Here is an 18,100-nt window from a genome sequence, read left to right as displayed (position 1 = left end):
GTTTATTCAAAAATAGTTGACAACTAATTTCTATTGTCAGCTTATTTCCGTTCAAGCAAACATGACCAGCGCTTGGTAGACAGGACATACTACTGTCCCGGGGCTAAACTAAACTGCGAGGAGCTAAGTCATTATGTTTCATGGCTTCAGGATCTTGATACTGTCAAGACAAATTTTCTTCCTGCACTTAGAAATGTTAGTACTGAAAACGTGTGACCAATAGTGTTTGTACTGAACTACGGTCACATCTATTTAGGAAAGATGGTAAGATTTTTACTATTTGTCCTCAGTTCATCTTTTGCATACATTATTTTTTAAGCTAAACTTCATTGCTAAGTATGTTACTATACGATGTTCTTCAACAGGGACTCCCGATGAATGTTGTGCCTGATTGGATCGAGACTAAAGGTACCATGAATATTGTTAGCTTATGGCCAAGATATCCTACACTGCACTTTAGTGCATTCAGGATTTCTAATAGCGAGGAATGCTTAATAGTGGAAGACTGGAGCAAAATTTTGAATGATCGCAGAGAAGTACTAGGGGGCAGCGATCAAAAGCGCAGCCCACGATTAGGAGACAGGTTCATCTGCATGCTCCAACTTGATGAAGGAGGAGTGCTATACATGTTTTATGTTATTTTATCTGAGAGAGAGCAGCAGGAGTGATTAGCTAGCTAGAAATGAGTTTGAAGATGATGATGATGTGCTACACTATGACTATGATGATTAAATAGCTAGTGTTCGTGGTAATGACTGATGATTATTATTAGCTAGTGTTGGTGGTGATTAGATAGCTATCGCAGCTAGTGTTGGTGATGATTAGCTAGCTAGAATGAGTTTGAAGATGATGATGTGCTACACTATGACTATGGTGATTAAATAAATACTGTTGGTGGTAATGACTATGATGATGATTAAATAGCTTGTGCTGGCGGATTAGATTCAAGTGGAGGCAACATGTGGTGCACATCGAAAGTACTACTAGTCCAAACTAGATCAAGTTTGGATTAGTAGTATACTTTTGACATGCACCACATATTGCCTCCACTTGAATCTAATCCACCTTCATTTGACACACTGTTATGGACATAATGATATAAACCTCATAATTGGTATTGTACCAAAATTTGTATAACGTTGTATACACTAAAATGAAAAAAAGAGTACTAGTAGCGATGGATAAGAAACACGCTACAACTAGCTAGATTAGCAGCAGCGCGGGACAGAACAAGCGCTGCCGCTATGTGTCTTAGCACTAGCGCTTGTCGCACGCGCTACTACTAAGTAATAGCTGTAGCGCCTTATTGGTAGCGCGGCTGCCCGCGCTACTGATAGACCAAAAACCAGCGCTACTGCTAGGCTTTTCCCTAGTAGTGACATACTCAACCATCATATAGTATTCTATGATTGCTAACATTCACCGCATACACATGAACAAAATGTTTCGACCGGACACATAGAAAGATAGGGGCTTATTGTTTTGCCTCCCAACGTATTCACCTCAAGGGTGATGTCAACAATAATAACTCATGCTACTCATATTCAACTGGACATATGTGCCTAGATCTTTCCTCACCACATGATGCTTGCCAAAATAGAAAAATAAAAAAGAATAGAGAGAACAAATTATAGATACGACGGAGACGTATCAATGGTATGATTTCAACTTCATGACATTCAATTTATTCAACAATTTACTCATAGGATATAAGTGAAGCACAAGAGTAAATAACAAGCTACTCCAAAAAGATATAAATGAAGATCATGAGCATAATATTTCTTTCTCTAAAATTAATTTAAGTGAATCAAGAGAGAATTTGTTTTCAAAAATACAAAAGCACACCGTGCTCATAAATATATAAGTGAAGCACTAGAGCAATTCCATAGAAAAGAGCTTCGTTAACGGGATGTGAATGCCGCTTACCTAGCCTCCCAGGTAACTATTTGAGGACTCTATTTTATTTAAAAACTTTCAGATCTAAGTATTTTATTAAAAAGCAAGAAAAATGAAAATAAAATGGCATTCCAAGAATAGCACACATCATGTGAAGAAGCAAAAATTTAGGCTCAACCGATACTAACCGATAATTGTTGAAGGAGAAAGGTAGGATGCCTATCAGGGCATCCCCAAGCTTAGATGCTTGAGACTTCTTGAAATATTATCTTGGGATGCCTTGGGCATCCCCAAGGTTGAGCTTTTGTATCTCCTTAATTCCTCTCATATCATGGTTTTCCTAAGTCTCAAAAACTTCATCCACACAAAACTCAATAAGAACTCGTGAGATAAGTTAGTATAAACCAATGCAAAAACCTTATCATTTTGTACTATAGCAAATCACTAAAATTATTATTCAACATTGCATACTAAATGCCTCTGCATATTTAATACTCCTATCCTCAAACAGAATCATTAAACAAGCAAACATATGCAAACAATGCAAACATAACAGCAATCTGTCAAAACAGTACAATCTGTACAGAATGCAAGAGTATCAATACTTATTCAACTCCAAACATTATGAAAATTTCCCAAACTGTAGAAAATGTATCAGAGCTTAGTTTCAACATTTTATCATATTCTGACTTTTCTAGGGAATTTTTGCAACAGCGATAAATTTTCTGTTTTGAAACAGCAACATGTAGACTTGCAAAATAAGCATTGCAAAGACTATACTTAACATTTTTTATTGAAATAAAAGATGCAAACATTATTATAAATAACAGCAAAAAAATCCTAACAAAATAACATGACGCTCCAAGCAAAACACATATCATGTGACGAATGAAAACATAGCTCCAAGTGAGATTACCGATAATGTTGGAGACAAAAGATTGGATGCCTTCCGGGGCATCCCAAGCTTAGTTGTTTGGATCTTCCTTGAATATTACCTTGGGGTGACTTGGGCATCCCCAAGCTTAGGGTCTTGTCACTCCTTATTCTCCTCATATCGACATCTCACCAAAAACTTGAAAACTTCAATCACACAAAACTTAACGAAACTTTGTGAGATAGGTTAGTATGATAAAGAGCAAACCATTTCACTTTAGTAATGTCAAAGACAAGACTCATAATTGTTTCCACACAATTTCTACTGTAGCATATCATTTCCACAATTTATATTGAGCAATATAAGCCATAGAAACTACTCGCTTCGTTCGGAATTACTTGTCTCGAAAATGGATGTATCTAGAATTAAAATACGTCTAGATACATCCATTTCTGCGACAAGTAATTCCAAACGGAGGGAGTAGAAAACAAGCAAACTATACTTTGAAAACAGAATCTGTCAAAAACTGAACAGTCTATAGTAATCTGTACTCCAACCATACTTCTGTTACTCCAAAAATTCTGAAAAAAATAGGAAAACCTGGGTAATTTGTCTATTATTCTTCTTCAAAAAATCATCATTTTATCACGCTTATGTTGAAAATGAGAATTGTTTTCCTAAGCGCAAAAGTTTCTGTTTTACAGCAAGATCAAATCAACTATCATCGTAAGCCATCCCAAAAGTCTTACTTGGCACTTTATTGAAACAAAAGCAATAAAATATGATTACATGTGAACACACAAAAACAGTAGGTAAAAGTGTTTTGTCTCCCAACAAGTGTTTTTCTTTAGTGCCTTTTAAGTTAGGCATGATGATTTCAATGATGCTCACCTAAAAGATTAGATTTGAAACAAAAAGATAGCATCATGAAGCATATGACTAGCACATTTAAGTCTAACCCACTTCCTATGCATAGGGATTTTGTGAGCAAACAACTTATGAAAACAAGAATCAACTAGTATAGGAAGGCAAAACAAGCATAACTTCAAAACGTTCAACACATAGAGAGAAAACTTAATATTATTCGATCCGAGGTCGAGGATGGAGGTGGACGCCGAGATCAAGAAGATGTTCACGACATCAAACTGCCGGTAGACATGCTGGACATTGAGAAGGAGCTCCGGAAGAACGGCGAGAAGCCGGCCACCGACACAGCCAAGAGATGCGCCGCTGAGCAGGTCCACGGCCGGCAACCAGGGCCGAAGAAGGCCAGGAAGAAGCCGCGCGGGATCACCAGCAGGACCGAGCTCACTAACGCCTGTCTCCCGGGACTCTTTCGACTTGCCTGTAGATAATAAGGACTCAAAAGATTTCATCTGACACAAGTTGTAACTGATGGAGGTGGACCTGCCTGGCAAGCAATATCGAGTGTAGAACTATTTTTTCTTCTGAAACTATGGAGTTATCTAGGATTACAGTCAATGAGTTTATTGGAGAAACCTAAGAACAAACGTGACATTATTTAACTCTGAAAAATTGAACAGCTAACAACCTCGAGGATGTGAAAATCCCGAAATAGGCTTTAGGTAAATTCCACTGTCTGGCCCAGGTGACAGAAAATGACCTATGTAGTTTGTGTCATTCCTTTGAACAGTTTCAGTTAAAAAAATGCCCAGATTACAACAAACGGTGCACTGCAATCAGATAAAACATCACTACATTTCCAAAAACAGAGGTCTATCAAACGAACACATGTGCCACACGTCCAAAAACCAAGACTTAGAAGTACTCACCTGTCAAAAGCAATGCTACACGGCCAGTGGAATACTATATCCTGATATAGCACTCCAGAGCATGACAATGCCAGCCTGCATCTGAACTTGGATCCGTCAATGTGAGGCTGGATGCAACAAACTGAGATGACACTGCCAAGGGGCACCAGCATCATGTTAACTAGTAACAAGTTCCCCATCTCCCAGTTGGATGTGGAGTTGTGGACCTCAATCAACTTTGATGGATACCGTGACATGTTCTACCATGTCGGAGTGATTGTAGACTGGGAATGGCGCAGAAATGGCACTTGTCACGGAGCTTCTCATGGCAAGATGAACATATGGCATGCCCAACAGTGCACTGAGCAATGGAGATGAAACTGTAAATGTATGAATTGGTCAATATGCTGAAATATGAACAGCATACATATGTACTTCTGATGCTGTTCTGACCAGACCTGACGGATTGTACATATGCCATCAAAGTGGTTGAAGCCAATTTTCGTACTTCAGAGTTAAGATTACAGCCGTTTTATGTCCTCTCAAAAACTTTAGGATATTTTCATACAAACCAGCCTACCTCCCCTACTGCAAAAATAGATAAATGTCAATACTTCCAGTAATACAGTATTCCTTCCCTTGTTTATGGTTTCTGCGCAATGATGAGCTTAACGCTTCAGCTGTCCATCTATATTCGATTTCTTGACCAGCCAGTGAATGCTAGAGAACAGGATACTCCCCGTTTGGGGATCCAAACAATGATGAGCAGAAATATTTTACAACTCATATATGGACTGAAGGCAACATAAATTGCTGAAAAATTTAATGATTTATTGGGCTTCTGGGCTAATGTTTACGCCTGATTTTATTCTAATTGTTCAGAGATGTCAACCTTAACTTGCAACTTGATACTACAAAACCACAGGTCCAAAACCTGGCACCTACATTCCATTCCAGGATCAAATCAATAACTGAGTTTTGCTAAAAAAAATCAATAACTGAGTTTGTTTTTGCGACTACGGCAGAAATAAATTGGCACCGTCCTTCCTGAAGGAGTTTGTGTGGTTTCAGTAGTGCAGCACGTACAGATGAACCAACAGGGACAGGGGGTACCTGGAAGATGGGAGGCTGCAGGGGATGGAAGCAGATAGGGTAGTAGAGGATGCCAAGGTTCACAGTGACAACGACGGCGGCCACCGCAACCTTCCTCCTCTCCCGACACCGTCCTCCTTCAACTCTTTCTCCTGCGGCTGCTGCATTCCCATACCTTCCTCCCTTCCTTCCGGCAGAGAAAAGCACCAGAACTTAGCGACAGGGAACAGCGATGGGGGCAGCTGCCGAATCGAAGAGCCTTTTAATTGCCCGACCGGAATCAAGCCCCATCTCTCTTCTCTCCTGCCGGAAGGAAGAGAGATGACCAAGTGCTATGAGACTGAAGAAAAATTGTGTGAAACACACATGGGAGCAACTACACCGGTAGCAGGATAAAATCTTGTGTATATATATTCCAATTATTTGTAGACACGCTATAAATAATCGTTACAACTCAAATTTTTTGCATCATACAACAGATTTGTCTCATATGGTACACAATTTTTCCACTCAAATTATGGGCCAGACAATCTCAAAATTTGAGTCAGAATTGTGAATGAATTAGAACAATGACAAGGTGAAGTACCTCGCACGCATTTCCCTCACTGATCTTCCTGCCACCGCCGCTTTAGGAAGGGGGTGGCGTGGCGGTGGCCTGACGGAGGTGCGGATGGGGAGGCGGCGCCGGCACCTCCGCTCACAACTGGTGGAGGTGGCGGTGGTGGAGCTCGCCGCAGGACGCGGGGGCGAGCGGCGGCGGTGGCCGGAGGTCTAGGGTTTGTGGGGAAATTGAGTGAAGGGCGCGCGCTCGCGTAATAGCCCCGATTCAAGGCGGTTTTGCAAATAATGGTACCGCAAGAATGCTGATTTCTATGGTCCCTGATAATCCTGAATTCCTGATTCGCCAGTTGGACATTTTGGCGTCTCCCTCCTGTATCAGCATTTGAAAATGGACCTTGATATCTCTGAAGATCGATCATCTACCTGTTATTTTTTTTCTTCACTGCCTTAGCCATCTATTGCATTCACTGATCAACAACTTTGCATATTGCCGTGAGCAATCTGTAGAAGGCTGGTGCCGAAAGGGCCTCGGCGGAGGAGAACTGCTCCAGGAAGAAGGCTAAGGTCATGGCCGAGGCCGATGCTGCAATGTCGAAGATCACTCTCACCCTAGACCCCAAGTTGCTGGAGTGCTCCGGTTGTTGCAGCCCGTTGGTTCCACCAATTTTTCAGGTAAAGGAGTCCTGTGGTACAACCTAATTAATATTCCCTTGCTCAATACTTGCTCCTTTTTAGTGAAGTCTTAACCCTGCAACTTAACTCCGTGTACAAGCTAATCTCGTTTGAAAGAATGTGGCTGGTCTGGATTTCACTAACTATCTCAACTATTGTTTCTGATAGTTTACTTGTAGCAAATATCTTCTTGCATCAGTTATGGTCTCCTTGTAAGTATGTTGCTCGTAGAATTACAAATTCTTCTTATTCTGATTTTTTTCTAGGAAATTTACTAAATTAAGATGTAAGCATATTGGCCACACCACCTTTCATTATGTGTTTGACGTTCTCTAGTCCATTTGAGTATTACGTTTCTCCTGTCGACGTTCTCTAGTCGATTTGAGTATGTATTTGTTCTCCTGTGGCTTGCCAATTGCCAATTTGCCATGATAAGTAAGTGTTGATGATGCGTTGTCAGCCTTGGCCTCTCTGGATCACTGAGAGAATCCACTTCAACAAACGGTTACTACCATGAAAGTCATATATATGCGCAGCAACAGAGCTTGAGCCAAAGGTTTGGAAAGCCATTACATGTGATACATGAACTCTAAAATTTGCGAAGATGCTATGCTTTGTACCAAAATTGCTGTGCATTAGTGAGGCACAAATCTGGCAGCAGCGGTAATCCAGTACACTTGTGTTGTTTCAGTAACGCTTGTACGTTTTTGTTCTGTTTCAGTAATACCTGTATGTTCATGTCTCTCTTTTTTGTCTGCAGTGCGCAAATGGCCACATCACATGCTTAAAGTGCTGCGCGGATCTGAAGCACAGTAGTTGCGGCTTGTGTGCCTTGGAGCGCACCGGCTGCCACGCCTGGGGGCGCATCCTCGGCGGCCTTACCATGCCGTGCTCGTTCCAGGAGCACGGGTGCACCGAGACGATCCGGTTCACGGAGAAACTGGCACATGAAGAGTCCTGCCTCCACGCCCCATGCCACTGCCCCATCGCTGGCTGCCACCCCTACCATGGACGGTCCCTGCGCGACCACATCAACTTGGAGCACGCTACAATCCAGTACACCCGCATCACAGCCAGCAGCCTCTCCCCCCTGAGCATGTGCAACGATGAGCCAGCCCGCCTGGTGTCCCTTGGCAGCAGGGCGGTGTTTCTCCTTGTGGTCGACCGCAGCATCCCGTCGGGGCGCGCGCTGTCAGTCATCCACCTCATGAGCGACCCGATCGAAAAGGAGGATTTCAAGTACAAGATCGAAGTGCATACGCGGATTGGCATTCTCTCTGTGTCCGGCAGCGAGACACCGAGCGTCAGGCGGCTGACGAAGACGTACCAGGCGGGTGCGTCGCTGTTCATCTCGGACGCTGTGTGGTCTCCCCAGGATTCTCCCGTGTACCTCGAGCTGAAATGAATCTAGAGAAGCTGTATGCCGTTCAGTTGGAAAGCCTATACTCAATCAATCTGGTACTAGTAGAATTCTGAGACTCCATTCTATGTCTGTGCCCTTACCAGCTGTGTCCATGTGGTTCTAGTTAGTATATTATCTATTTTGCTTGTCGAAGTTGGGTAATTGGATAATTTTTTGATAATTTTCTGGAAGTGGAATGATAGCAAGCATAATTTTACATAGAATCCCCTACTGGAATGCATTGTTTTGTCTTGTAAGCTTTGAGCAACATCTAGACATGGATGTAGCCGAGAGTTCCGTTGAGCCTTCAACAAGGACTAAACAGAAAATAGTGATTGGAGCGCAGGGGCGTTTGCCCGCACCGAAAACGACCGTTGGATAACTGAAGAATGTAGACACCTGTTTGTTCTGAACTTACCGAACACTTGAACAGTGCATTTGCAGCAGCTAGGTGCTAGCACCCTACCCCAGTTCCCAGCCGCCATTTGAATCCCTCGATTCCGGTAACACTTGAACCTACCTAGTGAATTACTCGTGGTTTGTTAGGTAATCTCCCCTCAAAAACAATAGTTTGTCAGGTAATCTGACCCTGATACGCCGTCCTGTTTCACTTTCACCTACGTTGTGGAATCAACTAGTGGCAAAACATTGCTTACCTGATACTCCATCCGTTCAAAAAAAACTTGCCCAAAACTTGTTTCTCAAATGGATGTATCTAACACCATTGTTCCTCAAATGAATGTATCTAGCACTAACTTGGTGCTTAGATACATCCATTTGAGGGACAAACTTTTTCGGATGGAGGGAGTACCTGCAATGAGTTGACATGCATTGAAATGTCAGAGCAATGCAACGATGATCATCAGAGGCAAAGGTACCAAACTACCAACTAAAACTTTTGCAGGAAACTTTTGTAATTGAAACTTCAGTGCACATACATAGGGGAGGCTGTGCACGAGCTCCTGCAGCTCATCGGGGAGAAGCCTATCTCATCGTGGAGCACATGGTAGTGTGTTGGCCTTGTAGTCCCCTGCAACACACAATCAGAATGATTTAGATTCAGTTAAACATTTGTATAGAAAAAAAGTTTCTCATGTATATGAAAAAATTATACAAAAAATATATAATGTGTATGAAAAAGGTTGATCATGTATTTTAAAAAATGTTAATCAAGCATTTGAAAAGTGTTAATCAAGCATTTAAAAAATGTTAAATATGTATAAAATGTTTGTCATGTATACAATAAAATACAATGTCTCTGAAAAAAATGTTGATTATGTACTTAAAAATGTTAAATGCGTATATAAAAATGTTTCTGGTGTACATGAAAAATGTATATTGTGTGTCAAAAATGTTAATAGAGCATTTAAAAAAATTAGACAAGTATTTAAAAATGTTAAATGTGTATAAAACATTTAAAAAATGTTAAATCTGTATAGAAAATGTTGACCATGTATACAAAAAAATTAATGTGTATCTGAAAAATGTTAATCAAGCATTTGAAAAAAAAATGCTAAATGTGTATAAAAAGTGTTGAGCATGTATTACAAAATATTAATCTTTTATTTTAAAAATGTTAAACATGTAGTAAAATGTATTATATATACCAGAAATGTACAATGTGTATGAAAAAAAGTAGACATAAAAAAATGTAAGTTTTCAAAAAATGTTAATCATGTATTTGAAAAATGTTAAATGTGCATATGAAAGATATTTTTGTTGTATAAGAAAAATATTGCATGTGTACCAAAAACACAATTAACATGTGTTGAACAAAAAAACTAAAGAAATCGAAAAAAAAGAAAACCTATAAAAACAAAAGAAAACGAAAAACGAAAGAAGTCAATGCAAAACGAATGGAAATGGTGAAAGCCTAGAAAATAACATAGAAACTGTTGAAATATGTGAAATTAACAAACAAAACCGAAGGAAAAAATAAAGAAAAAACAGTGAACTAGAAAGAAACAAAGAAAAAAAAAGTGAAAAAAAGGAAACCCGGTGAGAAAAGAAAGAAAAAAGAAAAAGAAAAGAACCTGGAAAACAAGTGGAAAACCCGACTCGTTTGCCTCAAATAGCTCGCGCCTCCTATTTCATCACGAACTTGATAATGGCTCGAATGGCGCCGGTACCGACAACTGAGGAGACCTGTGATATACGCTAATGGACCGGTCCGTTACTGCAGATGTTTCAGCCGAGAGCTTATTTTATCTCGCCATATAAGCGAGATATAGCTCGCTTCAGGCGAGAGCTTCTTCTGTTTCGCTGTAAGAAGATATATCTCTTGTGCGAGATATAACATCTGTATTGGCAGCATGTCCTCTGAAGTGTAAATTTAATCAGCCATGGGTCTTAGGGCCACTTTTTTTGCTGGCTTCTAGAATAAGCTGCACCCTACCTATCTTATTCTAAAAGCTTAACCAAATTTATTTATTTTAAAGCCTACTAATTAAGACTTAACTAGTACTAGGCTTATAAAAAAATCGGTTGGGCTTCTAGAAAAATGCCACCAAAGGAACGGGCCCTTAACCGTCTTGCTTGCAGGTGGAGATGACGCTAGAGGTGAGCAGGCCCAGTTTATTTGAATCCGAAGCCGCGTTGCCTCCTCCTACTCTCCTCCGTCTACAATAAGGAGTACTCTCGTGCAGGGCTGCCTCCCGTCGCCGTCTGCAGCGCGCTTCGAAGCCTTCGCCGCCGTACTGCTCCGACCATCCTTCTTTCCTTGATCAAGGACTGACCCACGCACCGATGGCCTTGAACGATGGCCTCGCCAGGTTCTGGCTGCAGCAGGAGAGGAACTAGGCGGCTCTATCCGCCCTCGCCGCAGCCAAAACCTCTTCTTCTTCTTCATCCACCAGGCCGTCGTCGTCCCAGCAGCAACCCGGTGCAACTCCATCTCCAAGGCCGGCCGCTAAACCATCACCGCCAGTTCCTGCCGCCAGACTCTCCGACGAAACGGCGCAGCTAAAAGAGACGGACACCGCCAGGAAGTTGGCCGCCGGAACACGGATCAGATTCTCCGATGACACAGCGCGGCTACAGAAGATCAATGAAGTGAGGAGGTCCGCCGTCGGAAAACAGATCAGAGATGTCATCACACTGCTCGAGAGGACAAGGGAACCTCTCACGGCGCACCAGATCAACGAAAAAACCTACGTCGACATCAACGGCAACGGCGCCGTCGCCGAGAGCCTGAGGAACAACCTCAAGGTGCGCTTCGACGGGAAGCGCTACTCGTACAAGCGCACGCACCACGTCAAGGGCAAAGACGAGCTGCTCTCGCTGATCATAAGCTTCCCTGAGGGCCTCCCGGTGTCGGAGGTGCAAGACGCCTACCCAACCATGCTGGAGGATCTGCAGGCCCTGAAATCTTCCGGTGACATCTTTTTGTTGTCGGTTGAGAGAGACATGATTGCGTACCCCAACGACCCGAGGTCGAGGATGGAGGTGGACGCCGAGCTCAAGAAGATGTTCCACGACATCAAACTGCCGGTAGACATGCTGGACATCGAGAAGGAGCTCCGCAAGAACGGCGAGAAGCCAGCCACCGACACAGCCAAGAGACGCGCCGCTGAGCAGATCCACGGCCGGCAACCAGAGCCGGAGAAGGCCAGGAAGAAGCCGCGCGGGATCACCAGCAGGACCAAGCTCACTAACGCTCATCTCCCGGGACTCTTCGACTTGCCTGTAGATAATAAGGACTCGAAAGATTTCAACTGATAGAAGATGTAACTGATAGAGATGGACCTGCCAGGCAGGCAATATCTAGTGTAGAACTAATGTTTTCTTCTGAAACTATGGAGTTACTATCTAAGACTACAATCGAGTTTCAATGGTCAAGATTGGCTAATCCTACAATGAATCTTATTGAAGAAACCTAAGGTCGACAAATGTGGCATTTTAACTCTGAAAATTTGAACAGCCAACATACTCAGGATGTGAAAAGCCTGATGTAGGTTCAGTGTTAGTGAATTCCACTGTCTACCTCGTAAGATGGCACAAGTGACAGAGAATACCCTGTGTGGTTTCTTCTGAGGGGTAATGTATTGTGTAATTCCTTTCAACGGTTCCAGGCAAATAATTTTGCCCCGAGTACAAACAGTCCTCTGCAATCAGATAGAACATCACTACTGTTCCAAAAACCGAGACTTAGAAGTACTCACCTGTCAAAAGCAATGCTACATGGGCAGTGGTAATACTGTATCCTGGTATAACACTCCAGGGCATGACAATGCCAGCCTGCATCTGAACTTGGATCCATCAATGCGAGGCTGACACTGCCAAGGGGCACCTCCATCATGTTAACAAGTAACAAGCTCCTCAACTTCGCCCGCCCGGACGGTTGGTCCAAGTTAGATGCGGAGTTGTGGACCTCGATCAACTTTGATGGATTCAGTGACATGTTCTACCATGTAGGAGCGATTGTAGACTGGGAATGGCGCAGCAGTGGCACTTGTCAGGGAGCTTCTCGTGGCAAGATGAACATATAGCATGCCCAACAGTGCATTGAGGAACGGAGATGAAACTGTAAATGTATGAATTGATATGCTTAAATTAACTTGAATGCTAATTGTGAATGACAAAAATACAACCAAAATGATGAACAGCATGCATATTTACTTCTGATGCTGTTCTGAACTTCTGACCAAACCTGACGGATTGTACATATGCCATCAAAGTGGTTGAAGCCAATTTTCATACAAACCACCCTACCCCCCTACTGCAAAAATAGATAAATGTCAATACTTCCAGGAATACAGTATTCATTCCCTTGTTTATAGTTTCTGAGCAATGATGAGCTTAACGCTTCAGTTGTCCATCTATATTCGATTTCTTGACCAACCAGTGATTGCTAGAGAACAAGGATACTCCCCATTTGGGAATCCAAACAATGATGAGCAGAAAGATTTTACAATTCATATATGGACTGAAGGCAACATAAATTGCTGAAAAAATTACTGATTTATTGGGCATCTGGGCTAATGTTTACGCCTGCTTTTGTTCTAATTGTTCAGAGATGTCAACCTTGACTTGCAACTTACCACTACAAAACCACAGGTCCAAAACCTGGCACCTAAGTTCCATTCCAGGATCAAATCAATAAAAGAGGTTTGCTCTAAAAAAAATCAATAACTGAGTTTTGTTTTTGCCACTACGGCAGAAATGAATTGGCACCGTCCTTCCTTAAGGAGTTTGTGGGGTTTCAGTGGTACAGCACGTACAGACGAACCAACAGGGACAGGGGGTACCTGGAAGATGGGGGGTGCAGGGGATGGAAGCAGACGGGGCAGTCAAGGATGCCAAGGTTCATGGTGACAATACCTTCCTCCCTTCCCAACGCCGCCGCAACCTTCGTCCTCTTCCCGACGCCGCCCTCCGCCAACTCCTCCTGCTGCTGCTGCTGCATTCCCATACCTTTCCTCCCATCCTTCCGGCAGGGAAAAGCACCGGAACTTAAGGACAGGGAACGGCGGTGTGGGCAGCTGCCGGATCGAAGAGCCTTTTCGTTACCCAACCGGAATCGAGCCCTATTTTTCTTCTTTCCCGCCGGAAGGAAGAGAGAGGACCAAGTGCTACGAGACTGAAGAAAAATTGTGTGAAACACACATGGGAGCAACTATACCGGTAGCAGGATAAAATCTTGTGTGTATATATTCCAATTATTTGTAGACATGCTACAAATACTCTTTACAGTTCAAAAAATTTGTATCATACAACATATTTGTTTCATATGGTACACAATGCTTCCACTCAAATTATGGGCCATAGAATTTAAAATTTGAGTCAGCATTGCGAATTAAAACAATGAAACTTGACCCTAATTGGCCAGCATTTACAACAGTTACACAATATTCACCGTTCTATAGTGCTAAGGATGTGAGCATACCTCAGAAATCTGATTGGGTTTATGCATGGTCATATATACTCATATGTCACCAATGCTGACTGAACAAATCATGCTTTCATACAAAAATCTACAAGCAAACGGACATCTCATGGCATTGGTACGTACCTTGCAGTAAACAAGTTCTTCAGAGTAAGTCAAACCTGTTTCCAATGCAAAAATTGTCATGTTCTCAGAATAGAATAGCGCAGTGCGCATGAGATTTTTCGGCATCACAGGAGGAGCGCACCAAAATCCCCACAGGAGCACCGACCATCCTTGAACTTGTGAAGCCGTTTACTGTCCCGGACAACAATCTCTCTGTTTGCAAGTAATGAGAAGTATTTGATAGAGCTGTGGCAGTCCCTGCACATGGTGATGTTCTTGGTCACACGGACTGTCGCACCAGGAGGTGTTTTGAGCAGCCCCAGTGCAACAGCTAACCTCTCACTGTGGTGCTTTATTAGTGAACCTGCAGCAGCAGCAGGCCTGTCGTCATCGCCCTCCGTGCTGTCAGATAACAACTCAGGAGCATTCTGGTACGGTTCGTACCCTACGGCCTTAGCCTTTTCCAGCAAATTCTCCAACAATTGATACAACTCGGTAGCTTGAGGGTGAGTCATGTCATCAGCTCTAAAGAAATACACCTTGTCTCTGATTGCAATCCAGCTACGGTCTCTGAGAAACCCGACATCTTCATGTTTGGCCAGTTTCCGCACCCTAGCGACGTCACGCCATCTACCAGTAGACACGTACATGTTCAACAGCAAGACATATGTTTCAATCACTTTCGGCTTGAGCTCAAGGAGCCTATCAGCAGCGTAGAAAGCAAGCTCCATGTTCCCGTGACTCCGACATCCAGCTACCAAACTAGACCAGATGGCCTCATTCGGCTCAAAGCCTGTTCTCTTGATGAAGGAAAATGCATCATCCAGCCGGCCCAATCGCACGAACATGTCAACCATGCACCCGTAATGGTCCACAAGAGGCTCTATATGATACTCATTCCGCATCATGTCAAAGTAGCGCTCAGCCTCCTCTACTAAACCAGCATAGCTGCAGGCTGACAGCAAACTTACGAATGTGATTTCGTTTGGTTTGGCGCCAGATAATATCATGTCCTCAAAGAGCTGTATCGCATCTCGGGACCTGCCATGCTGCGAGTACCCTGAAATCATAGAGGTCCAAGTGACAGGTGTCCGTGTTGGCATCTCGACGAAGGCTTTGGTCGCACACTCGATGCATCCACACTTGTTATACATGTTTACCAGTGCGCTGTTCACAACAACATCCGACAGACATCCAGTCTTTATGGTGGTTGCGTGGATTTGCTCACCCTGCTCCAAGGCCATCATGGCGCTGCAGACTGACAGGATGCTTGAGAAGGTGAACAGATCAGGCTTCAATTCAGACCTCACGAGATCACGGAACAATTTGAGTGCCTGGAACCCTCTGGAACGAGCATGGAGGTCATCCTTTGCCGAGTCCATGATTTGAGCATACCCGGAGATCATTGCATTCCACGTGATAATACTGCTGCTGTCCATCTCTTCAAACAACCGCATAGCCTCGTCCGTTTCGCCCTTCCTGAGATAGAGGTACATTGTGGAGTTCTTCACTGGAAGATTCGCTTCACACCCAACCTTGTAGCAGAAAGCCTGGACCTGCTTGCCGAGATTCATATCCAGCCTCGCGCCACACAAGCTCATGACACTGGTCAACGTGAACTCATTCGGCATCACCCCTCCCTCGAGCATATCGAGAAACAAGCTCAGCCCAAGCTCCAGGTAGTTCTCGTCTTCGGCGCAGGACGATATCATCGTCGTCCAGGTGATCACATTCTTGTCAGGGGTCCCCTTAAAGGCCCTCAGACCAGATTGTAAGTCTCCAGACTTGCAGTACATCCTACAAAGTGAATTGCCCATGCTCGTGATGGTATCAGCCCCATACTTGATCGAGTAGCCATGGACCTGCTGGCCCAGATCGATCCTGCGCGCGGCAGAGCACGCGTTCAGCATGCCGCCCAGCGTGTAATGCGACGGGTACCTCCCAAGCTCGAGCATCTCGACGAACACCTCCAGCGCCAGCACCGCTTCAGAGTTCAGAGTATATCCTGTAATCAGCGCCGTCCAGGTGACCACGTTCTTCTCGGGCATTTCGTCGAACAGGCTGCGCGCGTCCCGGCTCGCCCCGCACCTCATGTACACGTTTACCAGGGACGTCGCCACGAACATGTCCGCGACGGTTCCGGTCTTCGCCATGTGGCCGTGCAGGGCCCTGGCGGCGCCGAGGCCTCTGGTCTCGACGCACCGGTGCAGCAGGGGCACGTACATCGCCGACTGCACAGTCCGGCCGTCCTTCAGCATGCTCATTGCTTCCTGGGCGTCTAGCGGACGAGGGGGGCTCTCACTCTCCAATCTGCCATTTTCCGCTGCTTGGGTGCTCCTCTGATAAGAACCGCCCTGCGAATATGCAATGGTGAAAGAAAAAGAATGAGGCCTGCTGAAGCACACGGCAATCTTTCTTGGTCCAGGGAAGAAGGGGAAGAAAACAGAGAAGAGAAAGTCACCTTGTCGAAGCCGGCGGAGCTGGGCAGGGGCTTGGCAGCGACGACGGCTGGGACGGCGGCGGCGGCGCCGGAGACGGCGAGGGAGGGGATGGATGCCATTGGCGGGGTGTGACAGGGGAGATGGCCAGCATCACTGGGTGTGTGAGAGCGAGGCTCTTTGGGTCGAGTATGCGGCAGGAAGATGAGATAAGGGTGCGCATGGACCAGGTTTAAGAGTAGTACTCTAATCTATCCCAAAAAATCTCTAGTTTTCTTTCTGGCATCCAAAAAAAACTGTAGCGCCCAAGAGACATGCGATTTAAAGGCCCATCCCCGATGGTGTTTTCTTTTCTGGCGAACCAAAAAATAATCCATCAAGCCTCAAATATTAGGGAAAACCCGCGAACTCCAAAACATTCCCCGGTTCTGCGTAAACAAGAGGGCCGGCCACCCCTCCTGCCACCTGGCATCGAGTTTCGATCACCGCACCACTGAAGAGAAAGAGGAAACCGGCAGAGCCGCCGACCACTAGGCCGCCTCATCCCCCCCTCCCCCCCCCCCCCCCCAACATGCGCCGGCCTTCAATCCCTTCACTCTGACACCGGCATGAGGGCACACCAAGTACCCAAGGAAAATCCCTCGAATGCAACTTGTTTTCTTCTTCTTTTGTTGAGGTCAGCGCACTCGGGCATAGTGTGCAACATGATTTGCCAGTGGAAGAGTTTTAAAAGTTTCACTGGTTCGACCATGAAAGATCACATTGGCATTGAGGACCTCAACTTCTCGGTGGAGGCAGGGCCAGAGGTGGACCAAGAGGAGAAAGGTGGTTGAGGTCGAGATTGCAACACGAAGAAGAAGCTTGGAAGATTGAGCAATTTCAAGTTGGAGGAGGATATAACATTGTGCTATGCATGGGTACTGTGATGTGAGACCGTAACGAGACCTATCTCCAAGGCGTCGACAAGCTGCTGCGGGTGGAGAAGCACATGCGTGGTGTCGGTGACTAGCAACAGGAACATCGTAGGATGCATGTCCTTATTTATTTTTAATTCAAGAGCTTTATTGATTACTCGGCAGTAATACATCGCGGGCATCTTCGAGCAACTTTACTAGTCTGTTTAGCATAGTAATGGCCTAATGGGTAGCCATGTTTGCCTCACATTGTAGGATGAATGATTGAACAACATAAATTTGAATAGCTGCCGTTATGTTGACTACAACTTACCAAAAACCAGGTACAACAAAATACTGGTTGTCGCGCATGCTATTACCCTAGCATTAAAAAGCCATCGTTACTTATTAATCAAGTAGTACTCCCGTTTCAACAAATTCTAACTAAACTTAGATCAGAATCATATGTATTCTAACTAAACTCAGATCACATGGAAACTTTTTCCTGGCG

At 44.2% G+C, this 18,100-nt stretch overlaps 2 protein-coding genes and 1 pseudogene across 15 annotated transcripts; 2 read left to right on the top strand and 1 right to left on the bottom strand.

Moving 5' to 3' along the window:
- The first annotated feature begins 3,927 nt into the window (after positions 1-3,927).
- LOC125546465 (uncharacterized) lies at positions 3,928-8,272 on the top strand. The gene is made up of 6 exons (XM_048710721.2): positions 3,928-4,090; positions 4,965-5,010; positions 5,643-6,018; positions 6,200-6,403; positions 6,703-6,867; positions 7,628-8,272. Exons 1-6 carry the CDS (start codon positions 3,928-3,930, stop codon positions 8,270-8,272), a joined length of 1,599 nt encoding a protein of 532 aa, XP_048566678.2.
- On the bottom strand, positions 7,625-16,935 carry LOC125542375 (putative pentatricopeptide repeat-containing protein At5g52630). 14 transcript variants are annotated; one of them, XR_015617955.1, is made up of 11 exons: positions 16,720-16,935; positions 14,280-16,612; positions 13,516-13,847; positions 12,887-12,986; positions 12,430-12,791; positions 10,303-11,951; positions 9,208-9,299; positions 8,926-9,080; positions 8,688-8,789; positions 8,128-8,283; positions 7,625-8,056 (listed from the first exon to the last, which is right to left on the bottom strand). XR_015617955.1 is itself a non-coding variant. In XM_087545955.1 (2 exons), the coding sequence occupies exons 1-2, from the start codon at positions 16,816-16,818 to the stop codon at positions 14,384-14,386; spliced, it is 2,328 nt and encodes a 775-aa protein (XP_087402081.1). In that variant the 5' UTR covers positions 16,819-16,935; the 3' UTR covers positions 13,895-14,383. The 14 variants fall into 14 exon arrangements, 1 of the variants encoding a protein (XP_087402081.1); XR_015617957.1 differs by having other exon boundaries at positions 8,128-8,274; XR_015617954.1 differs by having other exon boundaries at positions 8,688-9,080.
- LOC125542377 (transcription initiation factor IIE subunit beta-like) lies at positions 11,015-11,986 on the top strand (annotated as a pseudogene).
- Positions 16,936-18,100: the final 1,165 nt, after the last annotated feature.

This window comes from Triticum urartu, chromosome 3A, assembly GCF_056163025.1.
Source record: "Triticum urartu cultivar PI428250 chromosome 3A, HENAU_Tu73, whole genome shotgun sequence".
In the NCBI taxonomy this organism is placed as follows: Eukaryota; Viridiplantae; Streptophyta; class Magnoliopsida; order Poales; family Poaceae; genus Triticum; species Triticum urartu.
Note: the sequence above shows the minus strand (reverse complement) of the source record. Positions and strands in the feature narration are given on the sequence as shown.

Coding starts and splice junctions, on each gene's coding strand:
- LOC125546465 (XM_048710721.2), top strand. CDS start 3,928: ATGCTGGACATTGAGAAGGAGCTCCGGAAGAACGGCGAGAAGCCGGCC. Junction 6,019..6,199: donor ACATGGGAGCAACTACACCG/GTAGCAGGATAA, acceptor TGAATGAATTAG/AACAATGACAAGGTGAAGTA. Junction 6,868..7,627: donor TGGTTCCACCAATTTTTCAG/GTAAAGGAGTCC, acceptor TTTTGTCTGCAG/TGCGCAAATGGCCACATCAC.
- LOC125542375 (XM_087545955.1), bottom strand. CDS start 16,818: ATGGCATCCATCCCCTCCCTCGCCGTCTCCGGCGCCGCCGCCGCCGTC. Junction 16,613..16,719: donor GCTCCGCCGGCTTCGACAAG/GTGACTTTCTCT, acceptor GCATATTCGCAG/GGCGGTTCTTATCAGAGGAG.